The 25,820-nt window shown below is 38.7% G+C and overlaps 1 protein-coding gene across 6 annotated transcripts in view; it reads left to right on the forward strand.

The window, feature by feature from the left end:
• NLGN1 (neuroligin 1) overlaps positions 1-25,820 on the forward strand; it is a 352,005-nt gene that overhangs the window by 130,707 nt on the left and 195,478 nt on the right. For all 6 annotated transcript variants that reach the window (XM_068145020.1, XM_068145021.1, XM_068145022.1 and 3 more), the window contains one exon: positions 2,138-2,290. In XM_068145020.1, the coding sequence (XP_068001121.1) occupies positions 2,138-2,290 (153 nt within the window). The remainder of the gene's footprint in view (positions 1-2,137; positions 2,291-25,820) is intronic.

The following is a 25,820-nucleotide window of genomic DNA, read 5'->3' on the forward strand; positions in this document are numbered from 1 at the left end:
GTTCACAGTTGGTGCTCTGTAATTCTATGTAATTTTAATTAAAGAAGAATTCTGAGACAGTCTCCCCCTGTGCTACCACCAAGCATACAATTAACTGTGTACAATTTCTGCTGGGAACAGTCACACAGTGATTTCAGATTAATAATTTATTATTGCTTCCATATTTGTATCCCAAAAAAAAAAAGAAAAAGAAGGAAGCGTGGGCTATGAACAAGCCATCTAGTGAAAACAGTGTATGAATTTGAAAAGACTGCTTCCTTGCTGTAGATTTTAAACCTCAGGAGCTCATAATTCTATGCTATGGACAAGGAAGATACATAATCTTCTTAGCTTTAGATTCTGAAAATGGCATGTTGGAAAGCCCTTACTGTATGCTTGAATGAGGAAAGCAATACAAGCAATTTCATGCACAACCTTTCATCATCCTTTTGGTCTTGAGTAAATGATTATCCTAGTACTTCCAATATTGAAGATCCAATTTCTGATCTCGACTGTTCTGGCATTTTCTTCCAATTTGAATCAATATAAAATAATAATAGCAACTGGCTTTCCATAAACAGACACATCTGTGCTATCTTCTTCAGCAAATTCTAAAAGCAGGGCTTTTAGTGTAACTGCCCACACCTAGTAGTCTTTATGGTGCTGAGAGACAATTCAAATAATTCTACAGAGAGCTTTCTTGAAAGCTTCTTAACTGACATTCCTCCAAATCAGAGGAGTAAACAACGCATCTGAGGTTTCTTCAAATGCTGGAGTAATCAGGGAAGTCACTTGAATACTGCCATAATGACAGAAAACTGTGTTCAAATCAGAATACTCCATACAGTTCCTTTTTCCAAAGTTTCTTGAAGGTTGGGGGCTGTTATGTTATGGAATATTATGGCTTGGTCAGTAGGGAAGATTCAGGCACTTAGTAAACGAGATCAAAATACAATTTAATCCAGAAGTAAAAGTTTAAATGTACACCTTAGCTGATTTCCTTCCTGCCCAACAAAAAAAAAATAGTTCAAAGATATATATTATCCCACCACTAACTGGTACTTTGATTTGGCACTTGAAACAACTTTCCTCACAAGGAGCAGTGTTCAGATATTAAAAATGTTATTTCATCCATTTGCAAATCAGACTGCTTAGGGAACAGGGACACCCAAATCAATGTCTTCATTAAAAAAAGAAACAACACAATATGTCTATATCTTAGTTTGTTGTCATTTGAGAGAATGACAGAGCTTCTAAGATTTAAAATTGTTTCCTGCGTTCAGTGTCACTTCTGAGAACCTTACAATTTGCATGAATTCAGAGTGGGCATTTGGGCAACCTGGTCTAGTGTGAGTTGTCCCTGCCCATGGCAGGGGGGTTGGAACTGGATGATCCTTGAGGTCCCTTCCAACCCTAACAATTCCATGATTCTATTTAGAAGCATCGTTCCAGGCAGCTTTTTTTCCAAATGTAAAGGGTCCTTTGAATAATTTAGTAAAATGGTAAGTTCCCACACACCTTGAACACCAGGCTACCCAGGTTACAAATAATATCCATTTGAGGTGTAAGTGTTAAACAGCTTCAAAGTACTTTTTGAGAACGCAGACTTCAGACCTATCAAAAGGAAGTTTATATACCCTTTTATAAATTATTGATCTTGCCCTACTGGAAGCAGTCACCAACTGTCGTGTGAGCAGAAATTTCTTTTTAAACTCAATATGGTGAATCACCTTTAGCTAAGTGAGCGGAAAGATGGACTGAGCTTTCATAAGTGTTCAGACTTTGCCTTAATGAGTTCACACTGATATTAGTAGACACTTTTTACACCAAAGACCAGAATGAGTCCACTGCCCCATTGTGCTTGAGCAAACATGTTACCATTTTCAATTCCTTTCTGCTTTTCTGAGGCAAACAAGTGTTTCAAAAAGATGGACTTGAGCTACGGGCAAACCACAATGAAACACTTATGACCACCTCCCCATTTTCTTATGTAAAAGATGTTGCTTGAGAAACACTTCAAGAAAAATAACCTCACTAAAATAAATAAATTTATAAAAAAATATATTGCATGTCTCTTCTTTTTTTTTTTTTCTTTTTTTTCTTTTTTTTTCTTTTTTGTACTTTCTTGAGATAAAATGTGTCTTAATGTTTTTTCCAGACATTCGGGACAGTGGGGGACCTAAGCCTGTGATGGTGTATATTCACGGAGGGTCCTACATGGAAGGCACTGGAAATTTATATGATGGCAGTGTTCTAGCAAGTTATGGGAATGTGATAGTCATCACAGTCAACTATCGCCTTGGGGTACTTGGTAAGAAGCTTTCAGCTTTCCCTTAATCCCTGCTATCTGCAATGCAATTCGTGTTGTGCGTGAGAATGTATTTAACAAACCCACAAACAAGCAAGTGAAAGAGCGACAACGACTTTTATTGTCTTTGGAAAAGAAAAGGTTTGTATTCTGGGGACGAGATATAAAGATGTTGCAAGTGTTACCTGGAAAAACCGCTTGTTGTGCTTTTAGTGGTATGAAACATAGTCACAATCCTGAGCTGTTAGACAGAAGAGGGGATTTGGGGTTTTTGTGGGGTTTGGTTTTGTTTTGTTTTCTGTGAATAACAGTGATGCTTTACTTCACAGACAACTAAGTTAGATCTTTTAAAAACATTGAGTCACAGACATCAGGGGTTTCAGTTAGAAGAAAGAGACTGGGTTTTGATGGTCACAATTTTTTTTCATGCTTTGTAAAAGCAAAGAAGGTTATGAAAACATTATTTCATTAAGTAGTGGAGTTTTTACCCATTTGTTTTGAGTTTCACTGTGGTTCCAATACTTCTGATATTTCTTTTCTAGGCCAAATTAGAGAGCAATCAGAGTTACTTTTGAGTGTTTCAAATGCAGTGAATGGGATGCACTGATGCTGTTGATAGACCTGTGTGGTATTCCTCTGATGGACTGTTTCTGAAAACTTATAATTGCTATTTGCTCATATTCATGACATAGGTTTGCCAGCTCTTGTGACAATATCTTTACTTCTCTACTTGCTCTTTACTTCTATATATCCTACCAAAATGTTGCATGCTGAGACTCATGAAAGCAGGAGCTCAATTCTGGGATGTTACAGAGGTTGGAACCTTAACTTCAGAATACATACATAGGTATGAGGGTGTTCCCTGTCACATCCAAAGCCATGGCTTACGTAGGCCAGGTGTCATTCACAACAGTGAGTTGGTTCCAAAGACCAGTCAACTTTCTTTTCAATTCATGGCCATTAGCAGTGTCTGCTGCTTGGTCTTCTTTTGTGTGGCTGTTTTATTTCACCCTTGCTCTCTTTCGTTGTGCTTTGAATCCAATTAGCATAATCCCCAAATTCACCAGTTCTGGTTTGCTTGTCTGGGTAATTTTCTTTCAATGGTTTCATTTTTGTTAGCAATTTGACATATGAATACACGTGAATTTTGTAATGGATTTTGGCTTTAGGTTTTGAAACAGAGTCTGCTGGAGTTGTGATTTATGAGGGACTGAATCATTTTCAGAAAGACCATAACTAGTTTTGGCTGGATTTATCTTCTTAGCATCCAGTTGAAGGTTTCATTTGTCATGTGTTCTTTAAGGAATGAGATGCTGATATTTTGTATGTTTTTCTTCCTCCTCTTGTCTTCCAGTTTATAGAGTGACTTCAAATCCTGGGCACATACCAATGCAGCAGTTGATAGCTTATAGCTGCTAATTGACATTTTAGTTTTACACCAGCACTCTCACCTTTGGCATTCCAAACATTTGTCCATGTTATATGCCTGTAGTATTCTGTCCAGTAATACAGTATGTGTAATCTGAAAGCACAGTTTATTTTAGTGAATTATTCCACTTGTAATTGCAGTGTTTGAGAGGGCTAGTTGCTTGAAAGATGAAAATTAATTCACTTTTGTGGATGGTAATGGCTTTTCCACATGTAATTTAACAGTGATCCCTGAGGTAACCCACCGCTAACATCTTACCAAGTTTAGGATTGCATTTGTGCTCGTGCTTTTGTGATTCTTTGGACTTTGTGGTCTTTACAGACCCTCAAGGGACAGTGAGTTAATTTTCTTTTAAGTGGGACCTATTACATTAAAACCTCTAAAACTCACAGTAGAATCCAGTGATTGGTATAAATACTTGGAATTACTTTCAAACTAACTGAAATAATCCTGTCTCAGGCTTGCAGGGTTTTCTTAGTAAAAAAATAAATGCACCTGATAACTCTATGTCGAAGTTGTTCATATGCTTTGTATCTGGTACAGTGCCTATCTGTTATGTATTAAATAAATAATGATGACATGTCACTAAATAGGTAGTGCAGAAGCAGAGCAGTAATCCTGAAACAATCTGCACAGTTTGCATTTTTTCTGCCTGGTCTTAAGATAGCCTCCAAGCAGAACTTTTTGCATAATCATAGTAGATATTAACTTTTACTGTTTTAAAACTCTTGTTCAGCACTGTACAGCAGAATGTTACTCTTTGTAGTCCCATTAAATAGGAGATGCGTTTTGAACATATAGCTGACAAGTTCTCAGCTTCCCTTATCTGATCATATCCCACAAGGTGAGAGGTTCAGCTTTACTCTCTGTTGCCTGTGGGACACCTAGGTCTCATTTTGTTTTTTCTAAATGCCTGGCTGTGCAGGGAGAAGTAATACAGGGATTTTTTTTCACATGAGAAGATGTAGGGACTAAGTAAAATCTATCTTCTCACTTTCACATGACCTTTGTTGGTCTGGGTTTCTTGTATTTTAACACAAGACAATCTCTTCAAGTCCTGGGGTTTCTGCCATCGTTTCGCCAGGATTCACACAGTGACATTTCTTAACAAGAGGCAAATTAAATAAATGTTTAGAGTTGCAACAGCAACATTTTCATCCAGGTCTATTGTGAAGGAAAAGAAGGGTATATTGTAGTGTTACACAATTGTCTACACAGTAGACAACTTCTGGTGGAATTCAGATTACTTATTCTGAATTGAAGCATCCTTTGTCACATAGACTAATCTGTTTGAAAGCCTGCATTTTATGGAAATGCAAGATTTACTTCTAAATAAAATATTACAAGTGTCATGAAGGTGAAATCCATTTGGTAAAGAGAAAACAATGACAAAAATTAAAGCAGTATGGAGCAAGTGCATTTAAAAAAAAAAGAACAAAACCCCAGTGAGTTCCTGATGCAACTTTGAAACAAGTCTGAGAATGAAAGTCTGTTAGAATCTTTCCTTAAAAAAATGTAAGATGGAAAAGAGAACTGTTTGCCCTGGAAAATTGAAGACTACTGACTAAGAAGCCGTTGGAAGCAGACTATTTATATCTTCCTTAGATTGTCTTTAAATGTAAGTCCTGCGCAGCCTCGTCTAGTGACAAAGACTGCGTGAGTAGTCTAATACCCTTGAAGGACAGAAGATAGGAGTAAGTGCAGGCGTATTTGTATGCCTTGTTTTCAGTAAAGGACAGGTACAAAGATGTTTGGCCTTGTTTTCAGTAAAGGACAGGTACAAAGATGTTTGCATTTTGAACTCAGCTAATGTGAGACTTCAAATGTTTATTTAACATACGTCCATCTGGTAAAATGCAGGAGCTTTTTATTTAAATTTCACCCCCCAAAAATATAAAAGGATTATAAAAGGAGTCTGTTTAAGATCCAGAAACGATCATGATAGGTTTAATACTGCCAGTTCTGTTTTCTGTGTTCTGTCTTATGAAAGGTTTATTTAGTAAAGGAGAATGCTTTGGGTCAGCATTGGCTGCTGCCTCTTTTGCTCTCAAGAGGGGAGAGAGAGGACAGAGCTGGTTTATGCTAACTGTGTGCTTATTTCTTTATTTTATTAATTTATACTTTGTGCTCTTGATTATCTTTTAACCACAGGACTTTAAGAGAACTGAAAGAAACATTTTTTTTTTTTTTGATGCAAATCACAAACTGGACTGGGAGACCGAAGAACAATTCACAGCAATCTTTAGGTTAAGCACTGCTTTAAATCCCTCATTTTTACCACTTTAAAAGCAGTGATCTTCCCTACAGAAAGAGTAAATTGTCATTCCAAAGTTCTGGATTAAAAGATGGTCACAAAGAAAAAGGAAGAAAAAAAATGTATTTTGTCTTTTTCATTTAGCATTTTGAATAAGGTCTGCACTGGGAAGGTAAATGTTTTATTATTCTAAGAGCATAATTTATGCCAAAAGAGAAGCACACACAGATGCGAGTCTTGGTTATGTTTTCTTTAATAATAAGCAATTTTCCTTTTGGAGTAGGTATAGGAATCTTTGTTGTCATTTAGTCTTTAGTTGGAGACTGTTGACTGGGATTACTGAGTAGAAAACCTATCCAGGTGTTCTGCGACTTCATTTTTTTGCCCATTTACACTTTTAATACTGAAAGTAAAATCATTGCAGCACACTCAAAGGCCTGATGTCCTTATTCGTGCTAGTACATTATTCCCCAAATCACTGCACTGAAATCAATGGGGCTCCAAAGTACAGTGCTTCCTTTTGTGACAGAGCCTAGCTGCCTAGAATTTGAAATGATACAACTAGGAAAACGGATACTGGGAAAGTTCTACTCATTCACAGAGCTTCTTCTGAAAGGACTGTTCCTAGAAGGGGACTGTTGTGTTTTCCATCCCAAATCTCAATTTTTCAGTGGTGTGTTTGTTTGCAATATTCATGCAAGCTATAACTCCAAATAGTGAGGACAGAACAAATAAAAAATACTGTCACATAAGCCCTTTCCTACCTTGGTTAATGACTGTTAGAGCTTTATGGATGATGTAGTAATGCAAGATGACTCTTATTAGGCCTTAACATGTTTTGTTGCTGTGTGTCAGGATACATTAGGGAAATGCATTAGGTTTGAATGTACATATTGCTTCTGTGTCAAATCATACCAACTGGTGGTATCTTACTGGCTGCAGAGGTAGGTGAAATATAAGGATTAAGCCTAGCAGTAAGCACTGGGCAATCTGTGCCAAGCCCAGTGGCATTTCTGTCATTATCCATCTATCACTCAGTGAAACGTTGCACATTCCCAACAGCCAAAAATTAATGCACAACCTTTCCTTTATGAGTAAGTTTATGCACATAGGTTTGTTCCCTTTACTCTAGTAATTTCAGACTGTATCCTGGGGAACGTTTTCATAGGCACAAGATCAATCTAGTTAACCATTTGCAGGACTGGATACAGAGATGAAAATATATTATGATGAAAACTAACTCAGAACAACTTGGAAGTAATAATTGGCTGTTGTAATTGGCTATAGAGTGTTGTCTTGCTATATTTTTCTATGTCTAAATAATGTAACATGCTATTATTTCTCCCTCACCACCCAGTGCTTTCAAATTAGATCTGTGAGGGGTTTTGTGTTGTTTTGTTTTTCAGTATTAATCTAATTTGTCAAATTGATTGATCCTTATTTTGGTAATTATTTACTTTGTATTTCTCCCATCACATAGCTTGGAGACTTTTTTTGCTGACTTCCTTTTCTCTTTAATTTGACATAATGGTAATACTACTGAAAATATTAAGCAGAGGCTGTCTTTCAAAATCATATATCAAATGTAGACATAAGCCTTTTCCAAATTGCTTCATTCCAGATTAATTTTCATACTTCATGAAGATATTATGATGAATTAGTGCCCTGTGTCACATACATAGCCTACCATATTCCTATTCTACAACCTGGAGAGTTGTCTCTCTTCCTGCAAATACGGAAGGGAGATGCTTCCTCTTCACTTCAGTGAAAGTAAGCATCACCCGTTCATGGCACAGGGCCTATTCAGTGAAAGTAACAGTGGAATAAGAATGTGTTGGTTAGATATCAAAGGAGACTAAAAATGGAGCAAGATTTAAAAATTTTCTCCCCCCCTACATTGCTTAGACTGTAGGGGTTTTCTTTTATGGTTCACAATGTAATATCCAGTAAAAGTGGGAAAATGTTTGATCGTTAGTGTCAGTGACAAGCACATCCATTATCTTTTTATGAAACCTTAAAGGTACTGTCAGGAGATGGCATTTTATTCTGTCTTTGCTCTTCCATCAAAGGGTCTCTGATGAGCCTTTTTTCTATTATCCATTACCTAACATGTTTGAGTAAAAATGATAGATGAGCAGAAGATTATGTATTATTGCCTAATTAAAAGTGCGTTACATTGGAAGTAAAGATGGGAAATTAATAGCAAAACACATCAAAATCTGCAGTCAAAAATCATTAATTTAAGTTTTCTGAATTGGAAGAACCTGCAGAGAATGTTAATTCATAAATACTTTTAGGGACCTTTGGCAACTTCATAACAAGTCTCCTTTAGACAGACTTTAGATAGAATATTAAGTTGCTTGTGAATGAAATTTTAACATTTGGGGATTAGGCAGTAGGGAAAGTGTCCAGAAGACTTTATCTGATCTCACCTTAGCCTTGGGCATCACTGTTTCTTCATATGAAGCACTCCAAATGAATTTGATGCTAGATAAATAGAAGAAGATAAGCTGGAAAGCATACTGCAGTTATCTATTCCCTCTGGTGGTGTACTTCACAAGGTCTGATTTACACACACTTAGAATTCTAAAAATGTATTAGACAATTCTTATTTAATACAGTAGGTAACCTCAGGTCAGTCTCGTTTGCAGGAGGCCGAAGCACAGCTCGTCTAGATTTACAGTGTCCTAATTTCATCGGTCCATTAATAGAATTAACATTCAGATCTCAAACCTGCTGTAATTAATGACATTTTGGTGGCTTTTTTTTTTTTTCCCCTCTGTGAGCCAGTACTGGCCAAAGGGAGTCATGCACACGGCGAAGCAGGGAAAGGAAGATTGCCACACTTGAGCCTGTACCATCAAAATGACAAAATGGACTCGCAGTAAACAATAGGTTATTGACTAGATATGTTTAAAGGGTCAACTGCAGTGCACAGCAGGCGACATATTTATGCAATGGGAACCCTGAATATATAGTGCGCTTTTAAAATGAACCATTTCTTTTCTATTTCTGCTTTTTCTAGCACAGCAAATTGACATTATCCACCCGCTTGGATAGATGGATCCACACCCGCTTCTTTTTTTTCTGTTCAGGGCACGAAGACATCATTTTGTTTGCCATTTAATAGGTTTCTGTCTTGGTACAGGTACATTTTAAATAACAGGTTTATTCCAACATTTGTCACTACACTTCTTCTTTGGTATACAGGAAAATAACAAATAACAAACTTTAAAACTATTCATTTTGGCATGAGAGCAGTTTGTGTCTTTTCTGTCAAGAGAAATTACTTTTTGGTAAGATAAATTCCCTTGATCAATATTTAATCATGTAATAAAAGTATTCCAGGTTTTCTAAATAGCAGATTTATCTCTGAGAGCATAATAAACCTCAGCTTGATAATATTTGCAAAATAGGAAAGAAAAAGTGTTCGCTGAAGACAAATTAGAGATATCTTAACTCCCTTGGAAGAAAAAATCAGTCTTTATTATCCTACATGAAGTTATCTGCAATTTTTATGATCTAGCTATTTGTAGCTACCTTCATTTCCATCTAAGTGATATTTGACCAAATTATTTTTACATCGTCACTGTACCCTATACAAAACCTCTAATCTACAGCATTACAAATTTTTTTAGGTACACAGAATAACTTGTATTATGCACTGTACACTGTCCTAAACCTTTGGTTGTCTTCTGATGGAAGACATGTCAGGAAGCCACATTTGGCCTCATCATCAGTAGCTGCTTTTCCCAGAATGCCAAACTTCCCAGGATAGGATCTGTCTGACTGTAAACCAAGAGGTGACAATAAACGTGGAGCATTCCAACACTGAAATCATCCTCTGAGTTTCCAGTATTATGATTTTCAATCAAGACTGGAAGACATTAAGAAATAAGCTGCAGCTCAGCATCTGGGTGAGATCTGTGCTTAGTCTTGGTGGGCAGGGCACTCCTCACTCCTGTGTAATTCATGCCCAGAAAAAAGGCAAATGAAGATCCTTTTGGTACTTCTGATAGAAGTAGTAGGACAAATAGAGAGCATATTTCTGAATTCCCAGTTCACTGCATTTAATTACATGTATTAAAATAGTCCCAAGTTTTCTGAAACTTAAATCAGTCTGTGTACTGTGGGGCTTTGGAAGCAATAGATAACTTGACAAGGATTTCCATTGCAAATGTTGCTCTCATTTTTCACACATTTCAAGTGCATAAAATTGCTTGGTTTATGTTTGTTCATGTGCAAATTAGTTTACATATATAGGTACTAGCTCAAATACTGTTCTGATACTTCTTTGATCTAATACCTCATGATATTTTTGATACCAGTTGAGCAAGGTCTGTATTTTAAGGTTGTAACAGCACTTTTTAATGGTTCAGAAGAGTCTTGGGAACAATAGATATAGAGGACAAAACTCTCTTGGCAGCAGAGCTGGCAAGAGAGAGTCCTAATGTTTTCAATTCTGTTTAGTGTGTGATCCATGTGCAAGTGCCTGCTTTAGCCAACACAGAAAATACTATAGTAAAATGTAGCAATTTGCATTGCTTTTCAACAGAGAATATATAGAAGGCTGCAATGTTTGATATACTGATTTCTTACATCCCACAAAGTGCTAGCAAATAAATATTGTTTTGGTGAAAGCTGAATTTGAATACATTATTACATGAAAAACTGCTAGACAGAGGCCTATGAAAGGCCACAGGAAATGATGTATATTGGCTAACATCCCTATTAAGCAAAGTATGAAAATTGCCTGCAAGCCACTGTAAATAATAGATACTAACATATTTGTAGAAGTATTTTGAATCTCTCTCATGTTGTACATGTTGCAAGCTAGAGATATTTTTGGAAGAAAAGAAAAGATTACTTATGTATCTTAATTAAATATTTGAAATATATTCTCCATGTTTCAGGAGCTTTATTGTTGCTCTAAATGAGAAGCAAGACAGGAATAAATCTTATTGGGGTTTTTCATTGTTCTGCGGTAATTTCCCACTCCTTTCTGTTTTGAGATTCTAATGAAACAGAAAAAGAAGTGAGCAGTTTTTCTCTGGGAGACTCACTAAGCATTCAAGAATTCTACTGATCCCACAAGTTATTTTTTTTCTACAGTTTTCTGTCAGCTCTTGAATGTTTGATTTTTTGAAATCTGCATTCATCATCATTTATCGTCTCAGCAGTTTTCACCAGGATTTCAGTGGGAGGGCACTTTTGCTGGCATAGCTATGCTGAAAAAAAATCTTTATTTTGTTTATTTGGAATGAAGCATTTGGTATAGAAGTAGGAAATACAAAGAAAGAAGAGGCATAGTGCCACAGAACTCCAAATCACTTCAAAAAGGAAAGGCAGACCTACCCCTAATTGGCTTTCCTTGCTTAGGTTCTAATGCCCTGTGAATTTGGTAAGCACTTATTTGTATCATAGTTTCATAGTTTCATTCAGGGTTGGAAGGGACCACAAGGATCATCTAGTTCCAACCCCCCTGCCATGGGCAGGGACACCCCACACTAGACCAGGCTGGACAGAGCCTCATCCAGCCTGCTCTTAAACACCTCCAGGGACGGGGCCTCAACCACCTCCCTGGACAACTCATTCCAGTGCCTCACCACTCTCATGGTGAAGAACCTCCTCCTCACATCTAGCCTGAATCTCCCCACCTCCAGCTTCATTCCATTCCCCCTAGTCCTGTCACTACCTGAGATCCTGAGAAGTCCTTCCCCAGCCTTCCTGTAGGCCCCCTTCAGATACTGGAAGGCGACAATTAGGTCACCTCGGAGCCTTCTCTTCTGCAGACTGAACAGCCCCAACTCCTTCAGTCTGTCCTCATAGGAGAGGTGCTCCAGCCCTCTGATCATCCTTGTGGCCCTTCTCTGGATACGCTCCAGCACCTCCACATCCCTCTTGTAATAGGGGCTCCAGAACTGGACACAGTACTCCAGGTGGGGTCTCACCAGAGCTGAGTAGAGGGGGAGGATCACCTCCCTCGACCTGCTAGCCACACTTCTCCTGATGCAGCCCAGGATCTGATTGGCTTGGCGGGCTGCAAGTGCACACTGAGAGCTCATGTTGAGCTTTTTGTCCACCAGCACCCCCAAGTCTCTCTCCTCAGGGCTGCTTTCCAGCCAGTCACTGCCCAGCCTGGATTTGTGCCTGGGATTGCCTCGACCCAGATGCAGGACCCTGCACTTGCTCTTATTGAACTTCATGAGGTTGGCTTGTGCCCACCTCTCCAGCCTGTCAAGGTCCCTCTGGATGGCCTCCCTTCCCTCCAGCGTGTCTGCTGCACCACACAGCTTGGTGTCATCAGCAAACTTGCTGAGGGTGCACTCAATGCCACTGTCCATGTCACCCACAAAGATGTTGAATAAGACAGGTCCCAGGACTGATCCCTGAGGGACTCCGCTTGTCACTGGCCTCCACTGGGACATGGAGCCATTGACAGCCACTCTTTGGGTGTGGCCATCAAGCCAGTTCCTTATCCATCTAGTGGTCCACCCATCAAACCCATGTGTCACCAGTTTGGAGACCAGGATGTGGTGCGGGACAGTGTCGAAGGCTTTGCTCAGGTCCAGGTAAACAACATCAGTTGCATCAAGGACATTGAGGTGCTGGAGCTCGTCCAGAGAAGGGCAGCAAGGCTCAAAAAAGACGGCAAGGTTCATGAAAGGCTTGGAGCACACATGGCCTGTGAGGAGCAGATGAGGAAGCTGGGGTTGTTCAGTGTGGAGAAAGGGAGGCTGAAGGGAGACCTCAGTGCTCTCTGCAACTACCTGAAGGGAGGTTGGAGCAAGGAAGGGACAGCCTCTTCTCCTTGGTGGCAAGCAACAGGACTAGAAGAAATGTTTTCAAGCTGCACCAGAGGAGATTCAGGCTAGATGCTAGGGAATATTTCTTCACTGAGAGGATTCTCTAGCATTGGAATGGTCTGCCCAGGGCAGTGGTGGAATCACCATCCCTGGAGGAGTTCGAGCGGCGCATGGACCTGGCACTTAGGGACATAGTTTCCTGTTGACCTGTCAGTACTGGGGTCAAGGATTGGACTGGATGATCTTTGAGGTCTCTTCCAACCAGATATATCCTGTAATTCTCTGATTCTGTATCATCTTACTGATTTCAATGGGCAACATAAGGGGAAATTAATTTCTTCCATAAAAGTTTGTTTCCATCTCTACTTATGGCACATTAGTTGATTTGCTTCTTTGGCTGAAATTTTCCTTTCAACTTCAGCAAAACACCCTAGCTCAACTGAAAATGGGTTTGCATTGCATTTATAAGGCATTATTAAAGCAGTGAGATGCAATAGGGTGTGCTTTACAGAGCCATTAATGCATGCCCCATGTGTGCTGTGAGGCATGAGGCCAGAGGCCATGTGCTTTCAGCTACCCATGAACCATATTAATGACCCTGTAAAATACACTCCTGTGCATTTTAATGCTATTATAATTACTCACTTTATTATTACATGCCTCTTGAAAAACATTCTCTAAATATTTTCCTTTTGATTTTATAGAGTCCTTAACTAGGAAGGCTAATTTATAGTAGACTGAAAGGGAAGTGTGCTCAGTAAAAGGAGTATTACCTTTCTTTTCACCTCTTCTTTCTGATTATTTGATGTTTTCTCTTTTAACACTTCATGAGCTTGCAAGTCCTGTGTCTTCAAAGCTTACAAACCAGTTCATTGTTGAGTTTCTCCTGCTGTAATTAATAGCTGTTTGGATGTATGTTGCTTGGATTTTGTCTATCCTTAGGTCCTTGAATGTATTTTTAAAAAGCTAAAATGGAAATGCACTCGATACTTCTTCCTGAAAGAAAAGAATTCACTAAGCATCTACCTTGCCAGTATGGGTCTTTCCTAATGTGGGTTCCCTCCAGCCAAAGATGTGCTTAAAATTCTTATTGATGAATAGCAAGATACCATGTGCATTATTCAGCAACCACGAAATTCAGCATCTGTAGTGGTGCCCAGGTTCCCTCTTTGCAGTTGTGTCTAACTAAACGTTATGGAAGCGGTGACAGCAATTTGAAATTCATGGTCACCTTCTTAAACAGCTTTACAATGATGCATACATTTCCTTTTCTTTCCTCTCCATAAGCACATCATCTGAGGTTTTTTTTTCCTTCATCCTTTGAAATTCTATATAGTTTTTTGGCTGGTTTCATTTCATAAATATTTCATAGGTAGTGTTTTGATCTCTGGTTCAAATTCAGTCATGGCAGCAGGTGTTTTTCTTCGTAAGTTTCTTTTGAAAGTTCTGCGTGCAAACATATTTACAAACAGGAGTATATTCCCTAGGTGTAGTGGAACTGATTATTTTGGAAAAGTGACATCTAGAATCAATGCTCAGTTTTAACCTTCCCCCCCCCCCCCCCCAAGGTATGCAAAGTATAAAAAATTACAGCATTTTTTTGGCTATAGTGTGTCACAGATGTAGCTGAGGGTCATAAAAACTCTGGGTAATCTTACAGATTTGGGGGAAAAGCCCTCCTCTTGCACATAATGTCTTGTTACCAGTTCCAGGTTAATGGAATGGAATAGAATAGAACAGAATATAATTAACCAGGTTGGAAGAGACCTTTGAGATCAGCGAGTCCAACCTATCATCCAACACTATCTAATCAACTAAACCATGGCACCAAGCACCCCATCCAGTCTGTTCCTGAACACCTTCACCTAAAACACCTCCAGGGATGGTGACTCTACCACCTCCCTGGGCAGCCCATTCCAATGGCTAATCACTCTTTCTATTAAGTACTTGTTCCTAACATCCAGCCTAAACTTACCACAGAGTAGGCCCTCTTGCAAAACAGTTGCCAGTAAGCTGTCCCTAGGAATCATCTGCTTGTCTAGAACATGATCTGTTTTCACTAGGACCAACCACACACAGGAAATTATGTGTGGTTTGTAGCAAAGAATCAGCAATGACAACATTTTTCATCCATAGGAGAACCACTTGGTGCAGTGCCTCTGAAAGAGGTGGAGAGTCTGCTTCTGCTGCCTGAGAACCAAATAAAACTGGGCCAGTGTATTTGTTTTGCTCTGTTATTCCTGTGTCTCACCACTATTCAAGTCTTCACAATGTTCCAGAATGACTCTGGGCAGGTTTTCAATACTGCAGTGATAGTATGTGGATCTTTTTTTTCCTCTTTCATACGATTCTTTTACAACACTCCAACAAAACAGTTTTGAAATGTGAGCCTAGGTAGATTTATTTCCCATTAAGGACTGAATGCTGACATTCGGATGATAGAAATAGATAAACCAAGTTCCTTTGTCTGACTGTACAGAGGAGAGCTTTTGTCATGAGACTTCACTTTTCATGTACACAAGCACTTAGTCATTCTTTTGATGCTAAAACTTTTGAGTTCTTTAAAAGCTTTTTCCTTCACATTCTCCATGGTTCCTCAGTGTATCCTCCCTGGAGATCTGCACAAGTTAAGTAAAAATAATCAATCTCTCACTCTGAAAGAAACAAAATTAGTTGTGAAGATCAATGTGTGTTAATAGTTGTTTGTTAAAGTCATCCTGGAAAGTTGCAGAACCCAGCAGAAACATATTCAGAACATGGTTCTTAACTTCTCACTGCCAAGTAAGAAACATGCAGGAAAATTAAGGACATGAAAACAAGCATGTGAAGGTCTTTGGTTTCCTTTAGCTTCCATTTAAGTTTCTGTACAATGAGGAAGACTTTTGAAAAAAAAACCCAAAAGACAAGACTCCTCATAGTAGTATCTAGCAAAAAGACAAGTGGCAATGGGACTAATCATACAGGACATTCCAGTAATAACCTAATTTACTCTTGATGGTGGTCAGAGAGGTTGTGAAGCCTCCAGTGGATGGAAGTATTCAAACTCCACCTGGACACAGTCCTAAATAACCTGCCATAGTTGTACATGATTTAAGCAAGGGAGGAGGCATTGGAATGTGCTGCCCATGGAGGTGGTTGAGTCACCATCCCTGGATATGTTTAGAGGTGGTTCTTGGGGATATGTTTTAGGCATGAACCTTGTAGAGTAGGGTTCTTGGTTGGACTTGGCGTCCTGAGGGTCTTTTCCAACCTGAACATTTCTCTGATGGATTAAACAATCTTCAGAGGCCACTTCGACCTCAAGGCTGTGATTCTGTGTTCTTAAGGTGTCACAGTGGGATACCAAGTATTATGAGGGGGCAGATGAATTGTTCTCTAGATGCCTATCTGATCTTTCAACTTGCAGAATCTCAGAATGGTAGGGGCTGGAAGGGACCTCTGAAGATCACCTAGTCCAAGCCTCTGCTAACACAGGTATACCAAGATCAGGTTGCACAGGAACATGTCTAAGCAGGTTTTGAAAATCTCCAGAGAAGACTTCACAGTCTCTCTGGGCAGCCTGTTGCAGTGGTCTGTCAGACTCAATGTAGAGAAGTTTCTCCATAAGTTCAAGTGAAACCTTCCATGTTCTGGTTTGTAGCCATTGTCCCTTGTCTGATCGCTGGCTTCTGATTATCTGGGCAAACCTTACCTCTGCATAGACTGGACATGAAAGTCAATTGGCCCATTGGAGTTACCTTAGTCAAAAAAAAAAAAGTATGTTTCTGCAAAGCAGTAATCACACTACTACCTTTTTTTTTTTACATGAGTAGATATATGATCTACTTTCACTTGCTATGGTTTCAGACTGTGGCCCACAGGCGCAGAAAGGATTACTCATTCTACCATCCCAGTAGAGCAAACTAGCTCTGTTTTGACAGTCTGGCAGTGAGAGATAATGATCTATCTCCTGCAAACTTTACAGTGGCTTACATCCAAAGCAGAGATGCAGAACCTTTTTCACATTTAAGCTAAGCCTTTCAAGCTCTTTTGGTTAATGCTGCACTTACCCTAGTATTACCCAGAAATTAAACACTGAGGGGTCAAGAATCACATGGTTACAGGTCAGATCAAGTGAAGTCTGCCATAGCTTTTTCAGCTGGCTCTAGGGTTTTCTGAAAAGGAACTCCTTGATTCTGAGGAGTGCTAAAGACTGCAAGTTATAAGTGAATGGAAGACTGCTCGTTTTTCTCCCTTCTTTGCCATTTTTCCCTCTTAGGAAAGGTGTAATCTCTACCTATACTCACGAAGTGCTGACTTGTTTTAGTTTCATGCCAATTATTTAGGTTCGGCCTATCAACCACTGAACTATATGGCATCTTATTTCCCCCCTCCTTGTTTTCATCATGCCAAGATGTTTCCTCTGTGCTGTCACTCGTCTCGGTGTTCCTTTTCCACACAATGTGGCAATTCCTGAGCACATATTTTTTTTCCCATCTCTTGACACATCCTGAAAAATCACAAGTTGATGAAGACCAGTTCCTTAACTAAAACCTGCCTATGCCATGGGTGAATACATCGCTTAGGGTATATTAGCGAAATTTTAAAGTCTTACTTTCTAGAAGCTGATCATACACTAAAAGCAGCAAAGAAAATAAAAGAAAGGAAATTAAATTGCCAATTACAGCTAATAGCTTTCTGCAGTTGACATGTATAAAGCAGATTGAAGGTACTTTTAATAGCAGCTTCTCAGTGAATGCCAGTAGTGAAATGCTTTGGACTGAAGCAGTTGCAAAAAGCAGGTTAAACTTCCTGTGCTTAGCAACTTGAAGCAGTTGCAAAAAGCAGGTTAAACCTCCCCTGCTTAACAACTTGAAGAATCTAGAAGGCTCTTTAAAGACATCTTTGGGAAATTCTCTGTAAGAATACAAGTGATAAATGGTTTTGTTGTACTTCTTTTTTTTTTTTTTTCCCTTAAGAGCATTTACATAAATCTGACATTATTTGCTGCAGTTCCTTAAAAAACCTAAAAGATAAAAATTCCTCCCAAAATAATGTTAGTTTTAAAAGAATATGAAAAAGACAAACTAATGCTAGTGATAAGCCTCATTATTTCATTAAGTGTTTTCAATAACACAAACTCTTTAACATAAATATCTTGAAGGAGAATCAAACAGACTAAAGTGCTACTTTTTGAGGGGGAAAAATGAATTTTGTACAGTAAGTCACTCATTTCTTCAGAAGAAATGTTTTAATGATGGAAGAATTTCAAGAGGGGGAAAGCACTTGTTAATACAGTCAAGAAATCAGGATCACTCACCAAACCAGGACTTTCTGACTATTGGTTTATATTTGTGTTTTCCAGTACTGCATAAAGCACAGATGAAAGGTTAAGAGTAATAAACAAAGGCTGGAATGTGATTTTGATGGCTAAGCTGCACTTTGATCTTCGTACTATAAAACGCTGCTACCTGGGTCAGCATTAACACTCAGTAGGACAAACAGGCAGTTGTTCACTGCAGTACAAAATCCTTAGTTCCTTATTTTGTGCCGTGCCAGCAAACTTTCTTGTGGCACATCAAAGGAAGGAAAGGGAGAATGTAGAGGTTTAGCAATTTAAAGCAACTTTAAACATGCTTGTTGAATATGTTCTTTAAAGTAGAAATGGATTTCTATCAGATACTGAGCAGCCCTGATAATCTTGAAAATACTAATGAGTATATGAAATTACTTAAAATCTAGAAGGAAATTGTGGATTATGTGATAAATTAAAACCCCCCAATGCTTTTTCCTCCAATGTTAGACAAAATTACATTTCTTACTCTACCCAGCTGTTGTCCTTATATTATATTTTCCATTTTCTCCTACTCATTCATCCCTTCAGAAGGATGTCTACTTCTTTTCAAGTCTCTTAATTTCATTTGTACTTTCCAAACACAATTAAGCATGCTCTCAGAACTGAGGCTGTGCCATCTGCACATTGCTCCTGGTTGAGGGCAACACTCATCCAGCATTCTTCAATGCACAGTGTGTTGTCACATTCCAGATGGTATGGATAACCTCAACATGCTCCTCTAATAGCACCTGAATCAAAGCTTTGAAAGACTTCTTCAGTGCTAAATACTTCTCTCACTTATAATGGTACAACAGAAAAGATATGTCAGTGACAGTACCATGGTTTCCTGTCAGTCTGAAGCAAGAGGATGATCTCAAGCTGTGCCAGTGGAAGTTTAGGCTGAAGGTGAAGAGAAAGTTTTTCACTGAGAGAGTTGTTAGCCATTGGAGTCACCATCCCTGAAGGTGGTCAAGAGGGGATTGGACATGGTGCTTGGTGCCATGGTTTAGTCATGAGGTCTGTGGTGACAGGTTGGACTTGATGATCTTTGAGGTCTTTTCCAACCTTGGTGATTCTGTGATCTGAGGTAGATGGAAGTTTATCTCAAGAGCATAATAAACAGAAAGAGCACTCTAGAACATAATGGAGCCTTTATGGGTTTGATGTTTCCTTTCCATGTGCCTGATCTTTGTGGCCAAAATATTTTTTTGTGATTTTATAGCCACTCATTATTTCTCTTGTCCCTAATTAACTCTAAACATGAATAGTTCTGCTGATTGCAGGTGGATTGCTTTTCTGTATAAAATTAACATATAATAGATGTTTATAGAATCTGAATCTTGGAGAATATAATAAAGAAAAGAGTAGAAGTTTTCTCTGAAGAAAGTGGAAAAATAAGTATTTCTCCCCTTTGATTCTCAGTGCAGAAAAAGTGTACTTCACACCTCACTACACCTACTTTGCACATCAGTTGTAAAATGAATATTAGCAATTCCAAAGACACTTACTGGAAAATTATCCTTCTGTTCTTTATTATCTTGATAAAGTCTTTCTAGTATTTCAGTGGATCATAATAGTAAAAATGGTCTCTTTTTAGAGAAACAAATACTGATCATTGAAAGCAATGGGGTTTCTTTCAGTTAAAACTGCACCCATACTGACTTATTGATGTGCAAGATAGTGGCAAGATTGACACATCCTATGAACAGGTAGATCACAATTGTCTAGATTGCTTTTAAAACTGTGACCATATCTGTTAATGATGACCTTGATTCTAGCACATTTCAGGCAATTAAAAAAAAAATCATTTATTTTAATTGTGTTGGATTAAGCCCCATATTTATAACGTGATGTAATTGTCCACTGCATTCATGACATCTGGCAATACAGTTCTCGGTTGTAAGGAAAGCGCTAGATTTTATTTGTGGGTGCAGGATTAGCCATCAGACAATTCTCAGTCAACAACAAAAGCTCAGATAATTCCTTCATTTAAAAAGGAAATTAAGCCTGAATGTATATTCATTTGTACTTATTTAAATGTTAGATGTCTCCTGTCGTGACGGTACCAACCTAAAGCTGATACAAGTTGTTGTTACTGGCAGAGCGACTCCATTTCAATGTGTTAGAGGTTGAAGGATTTGCATATTCAGTTATGTTTCTTTCCTCCAGAGACTGCCACAAGTGAAAATTTGGCCGGCAGGCAAGTACTGACACACCATAAGTTTGAGCTGGCACCTTGTATCACGACGCTGTGCTAGGCTGTTTTGGCTTGTTTTATCTGAAAAGAAGGTTTTTGTTAGTGCCCTTTGCAATTCTTCCTCAGCAAAAGAGACAATACTGGAAATTGGTAAAATAACAGATTTAACAGATTGTTAAAATTACTCCAGATTAAACAAATGCCACTGCATATTATTTATCCATTTGTTAATTATGCCTGACCAATTTGCTAATGACTTTCTCTTTGGTTCATTACAGAGAGATAGATAGGGCTTATGACTGTGAGACTTCAACACTATAGCTATATACAGTCCAAATATTTGGTTTCTGAGATGCAACAGGCAGATTAATGCACCTCATTCCACACTTTCATCCTGATGGCATTTATTTTGTTTCTCAGCCAGTGAACACTAGCTTCACTGCCTGCCTGTACACAGCTGAGTGGAAACCATGAGGGGAAAGATTATTACTTGCTTCTTTCGTGTTCTACACCAAATAGCAGGTAGCAATGGCATTTCCTTTCCCTTGATCCTCCAGCTTATACTAGGCACTTTACACTAGTGAGTACATAATACTTAAAGCTGTTGCTGTACAGTGCATCCTCAGAGACTTTATTCTGAAGTTTCTTGTCAAGGAGCTTGAGTGCTGTGTTGAATTGTGTGACACACAGGGAAGGTAATAGGGGACCTGAGTAGATGTGAAAGCCAGAACATGTTGTATGCTTACATCTGGAGTGGTAATGGAAGAGAAACTAAAGACTGGCATTATAATCCATTTATTCTACAGGAAGTTATGTTTATTCTCTTTTCTTCACATAATAAAGCTTAAATTCTAGTGAAACCAAATCAAATATTATAGCTAGTCATGTATTTCCCCTCCTCTGAATAGCAAATCTAAATCTTTAAAAAGCAAATAATTATGGTTGAAAAAAAATGACTATGGTGGTAACTGTGACCTAAGCAGTTTAACCTGTTGACCACTGTCTTGTGTAAGTTTTTATGAGAGAAGCATTGTTTGCTATTCCTTTCTTGCAATTTTGTGTTTCTAGACTCTGAATTTGTATGATTCATATTCATAGCAGAAAAAGCAAATATGTAATTGAACACTTTTTTCCAGACAATCCTATTGCTGTATAGCTCTTGATATTATTTTGTGCCTATGCCAATATTTCTAATTTTGCTTTAAATAATAATTAAATTGTAATGCCTAAGGCTATCTGGAATTGTATCAGCAAAGTAAGTCACCAAAGTGAGATGTGTCATTGCATGAGGGATGGCACAGAGAAAATAGAACAGTAATATTGGAATTATTCTTCTAATTAGCTTAGATTCATTGTTGTTTCTAGCCGTTTCTACACTTTCCAGAGCTTAGTAGAGAGAAAACCAGAGGGAGGTGAGTGTAAGAGGGACGTCTGCACCTAATGCTGAATGGCACACACCATCTGATATCTCTGTTTTGAGTTTCAAAGTCTAGTGTTTCTTTCAATACCTCTGTTTCTTCCTCTCATCTCAAAGATTTTCAGCTCTCCTTTTTGATTACTCATGTATCTGAAAAGAAGGGTTCTTCCACCCCCATCACCATTAGTTCAGTAAATCTAGGTGTCATCTGCCTAACAGCATAATGAGCAGTAATAGCTCATAATGACCATAATGAGCACTAACAGCCGAACATGTCAAATATACTGGAAAAAAAGAATAGTTCCCTATGGGATTCCAGCCTCCTCAAAGTGCTGCTGTAGATAGCAGTGAACAACTGGACTGCAATGCACCCACAGCTTGTTCCAAAAAAAAAATTAAAATCTTTTATAGAGGAAGTCAACTTGTAAGTGACATTTTTTGACATTATATTCATTATAAAGTGAGGTTTCTCAGAGGATTTTGAAACAAGACGGGTATTTAAGTTTCCAATCAAACCTGAAGGGCAAGTTCTTTTTATCAGGGCAAAACCACGATGCAAACCCTGGCCACAGGGCACCACAGTGATTTGCCTGCTGATAAAGGTGGAAGAGAATTTTATGAGAACGTTTGGGGCATTTAGGGCTGAATGTGACCTAATGCATTAGTGGTTTACCCTGTGTCTGCAGTACAAGCAAATTGTGGGAGTAACTGCAGTCAGACAGACTGCATGTCATTCCCACTACAGTGTCTGCAGTTACAGACGTCCCAAATTAATTTACTTGATTTATCTCACACAAAAGTTTGTTGATTTTGCAGTTCTCCATTTCAGGCCTTCGGGAATATTCTGACTTTCTGTGATTTTTTTTGTGCTTGATTTTGCTAATACATCACAGAAAAAGACCTCTGAGATTTACCTGTAAAATTAAACTGTTACAGATATCATCATGTTTCCCCTGATACTGGATGGTGCTCCATGCAAGAAATAGTAACAATATTTTCCTATAAAATGGACTTTTACACCTCTGTAAAAGTCCAGCTATGTTTTAATCTATTCTAGTCTAATCCTCCTCTTTGTTATGCTCCTTTCATTGCTTTCTGGCTTATTCATTATCAGTTTTCCTGCTAAGTGTTTTAACTCTAGCAGCCTTGCAGCACAGTTTGAAATTAATTCCTATCTGTCCTGTATCACAGGATCACAGAATGGTGGGGATTGGAGGGGACCTCTGGACATCACCTATCCAACCCCTCAGCTAATGCAGGGACACATCCTGGTGGATTTTGGAAGTCTCCACAACCTCTCTGGGCAGCCTCTTCCATTGTTCCGTCACACTCAATGTGATGGAGCCTTATGTTTAGGTGGAACTTCCTGTGTTGTAGTTTGTACCCATTACCCCTTGTCATACCACTGGGCATCACTGAAAAGAATCTAGCCCAGCCTCTTGACACCTGCCTTTTAGATATTGATCAGCATTGATAAGATCCCCTCTCAGTCTTCTCCAGGCTAAACAGGTTTCTCAGCCTTTCCCCATAAAAATGATGCTCCAGCCCAGTCCCTAATAAGGTCTGTGGCCCTCTTTGACTCCCTCCAGTAGTTCCCTCTCTCCTAAGCTGAGGAGCCCAGAACTGGACACACTACTCTAGATGTGGCCTCAAAAGTGCAGAACAGACAGTGTGACAGTATCTAAGGCAATATTTTGTCAAAACACTGAAGGAGGTTTTTATTTTTCTTGTAATGTTTGTTGAGAAGCCAAGTTTTTTTCTCAGTCACATGGGATAGTAAGGAAAACCATGGCTTCCAGAGAGGAAAACATAATTGCTCATATCTATTTACAAACTGATCAGCAGCGCAATTTTCCTTTATGCATGAGACTATGAAACTGAAATGCAGTGCTTGAGTTTCAATCCTGTGATAAACAGAGGCAGCAAAACTGCAGGAAAAAATGAGATATGTTATCAAGTGTATTCTCAAGGAGGTTTTGGGCACTGAAGATATTAGTGAAGTAATGCTCTTGCTTAAAATTGGTGCAATTTTCTTTAGCTCAAGCCAACAGCTGAAGTATTCATCAAGTTTTTAAGTACATGAATATTTTTCTCAGTGAGTGGTCCAGTTTGTTTCACCTCAATTAATTGCATTCATGTGGATATGTTTGCCACATCAGGGTCTGAGAGTTTAAGAGTATCAACATCTATCAAACAATAAAGATGTTGCTTTACTAATCAGCAAGAAAAGGGAAACCAAGTATCATAGTCTTCTAAAAAGCAATGTCATTGAGAGCTGGTGGTAAAGGCAGTCAACCTTTTGACTGCATTGACTAAACGCATGCTGCATAGCACTGCTTTTGGCAAATCTCTTCCATGAAACCTTGTAGGCAGAGACTTTTTCAAGGAATATCAGTCCCTATTGTTTCGGTCATGGGAAGAATTGTGGTTGATTTCATGAAAATTCTTTTTAGTTTATATGGTAGATAAAAGAAGAAATCAGAAGCCTAATACTAAGAATTGCTTTCTGTAATCACTATGTGTACAATGTTATTCTTAACCTTAATTAAATCAGTCACAGAAATGGCCACAGTAATAAAGACAGCGTGACTCCTCAGTGCTGGCTGCAGAAGAAATGTGTCTGTATCTACAAATTAGAAGGGGTGTGGTTAGTTGGTCAAGGGAGATTGAAATGGAATGGAATGGAATGGAATGGAATGGAATGGAATGGAATAGAATAGAATAGAATAGAATAGAATAGAATAGAATAGAATAGAATAGAATAGAATAGAATACACCAGACCAGGTTGGAAGAGACCTTCAAGATCATCATGTCCAAGGTTCTCTTCCCCCTCTACCCTGGTGAGGCTGCATCAGGAATATTGTGTCAAGTTCTGGGCACCTCAGTTCAAGAAGGACCTCAGCACAGATCCACAAAGATGATGAAGGGAGTGGAACATCTCCCTTATGAGGAAAGGTTGAAGGACCTGGGTCTCTTTAGCTTGGAGAAGAGGAGACTGAGGAGCGGCCTCGTTCATGTTTATAAATAAATGAAAAGTGAGTGTCAGAAGGAGGAAGCCAGGCTCTGCTCAGTGATGTCCAATGATAGGACAAGGGGCAATGGGTGCAAGCTGGAGCATAGGAGGTTCCATGTGAAGACAAGGAAAAACTTTTTCACTGTGAGGGTGACAGAGCTGACAGGCTGACCAGAGGGGTTGTGGAGTCTTCTTCCCTGGAGACACTCAAAACCTGATTGGATGTGTTCCTGTGTGACCTGCTCTAGGTGATCCTGCTCTGACAAGGGGGGTTAGACTGGTCCTTTCCAGCTCCTAAAATTCTATGATTCTCTGATGTATCCTGGTACATGTGTGTTGCACGTGTTTTGCAACAACACTTGATGTATACTTGCAGTATCACATTGCTTTTTAATCTTCATTATTTCCTCATAATATACATATGACACTCAGGTGAGATGCTAGGAAATAGACTTCCCAAATGTCCAGTTCTGAATCCATGAGAAGCAAGGATGGTAACCCCACCTAATGAGCTGTATGAAAACACTGGCTTAAAATAGCCATCTGACAGGCTAGCCAGATATCTCACATGCTGCTTTTTCAAACCCCACAGCTTCTGAGAAGATAAAATATAATTTTTAGGAAATGGAGAATCTTTAATAAAGATATTTTAAGTCCCTCAGACAATCAGATAGGGATGCATTTCAGAATATGTAATTTAGGATTAAACTGACTGTTTTTTAAAGAAGTATAGATCCATCCATAATATAAATAAGGTACTTAAAGTGAAGTTAATATTAGAGGATCCAAATTTTTTGATCTTCCTTTTTTTTCTTTCTTTCTTTTTTTTTCCCCCTTTCCCACCACTTCACAGATAACCATCTGCTTCAGAGCAGTTTTTACACACTCTTGATTCTGACCAGGAAAGGATTTCTTTTAATAGTGTCCTATTTCTGAAACATGCAAGGGCTAGGAATGCATAAAAGTGAAAAGGGTTTTAAGGGATTAGTAAAAATGGATGAAGTGCATTCCTGCTTTAAATGAAGTTGTACTTCATGCCTCCAAATGGTTACTTGAAATGTGTGGAAATTTTACACAAGGAAAACATCCTATTCCACAATAG

This window comes from Melanerpes formicivorus, unplaced genomic scaffold (genome assembly GCF_026170545.1).
Source record: "Melanerpes formicivorus ecotype bairdi unplaced genomic scaffold, bMelFor1.0.p_v2 SCAF_12, whole genome shotgun sequence".
Classification (NCBI taxonomy): Eukaryota; Metazoa; Chordata; class Aves; order Piciformes; family Picidae; genus Melanerpes; species Melanerpes formicivorus.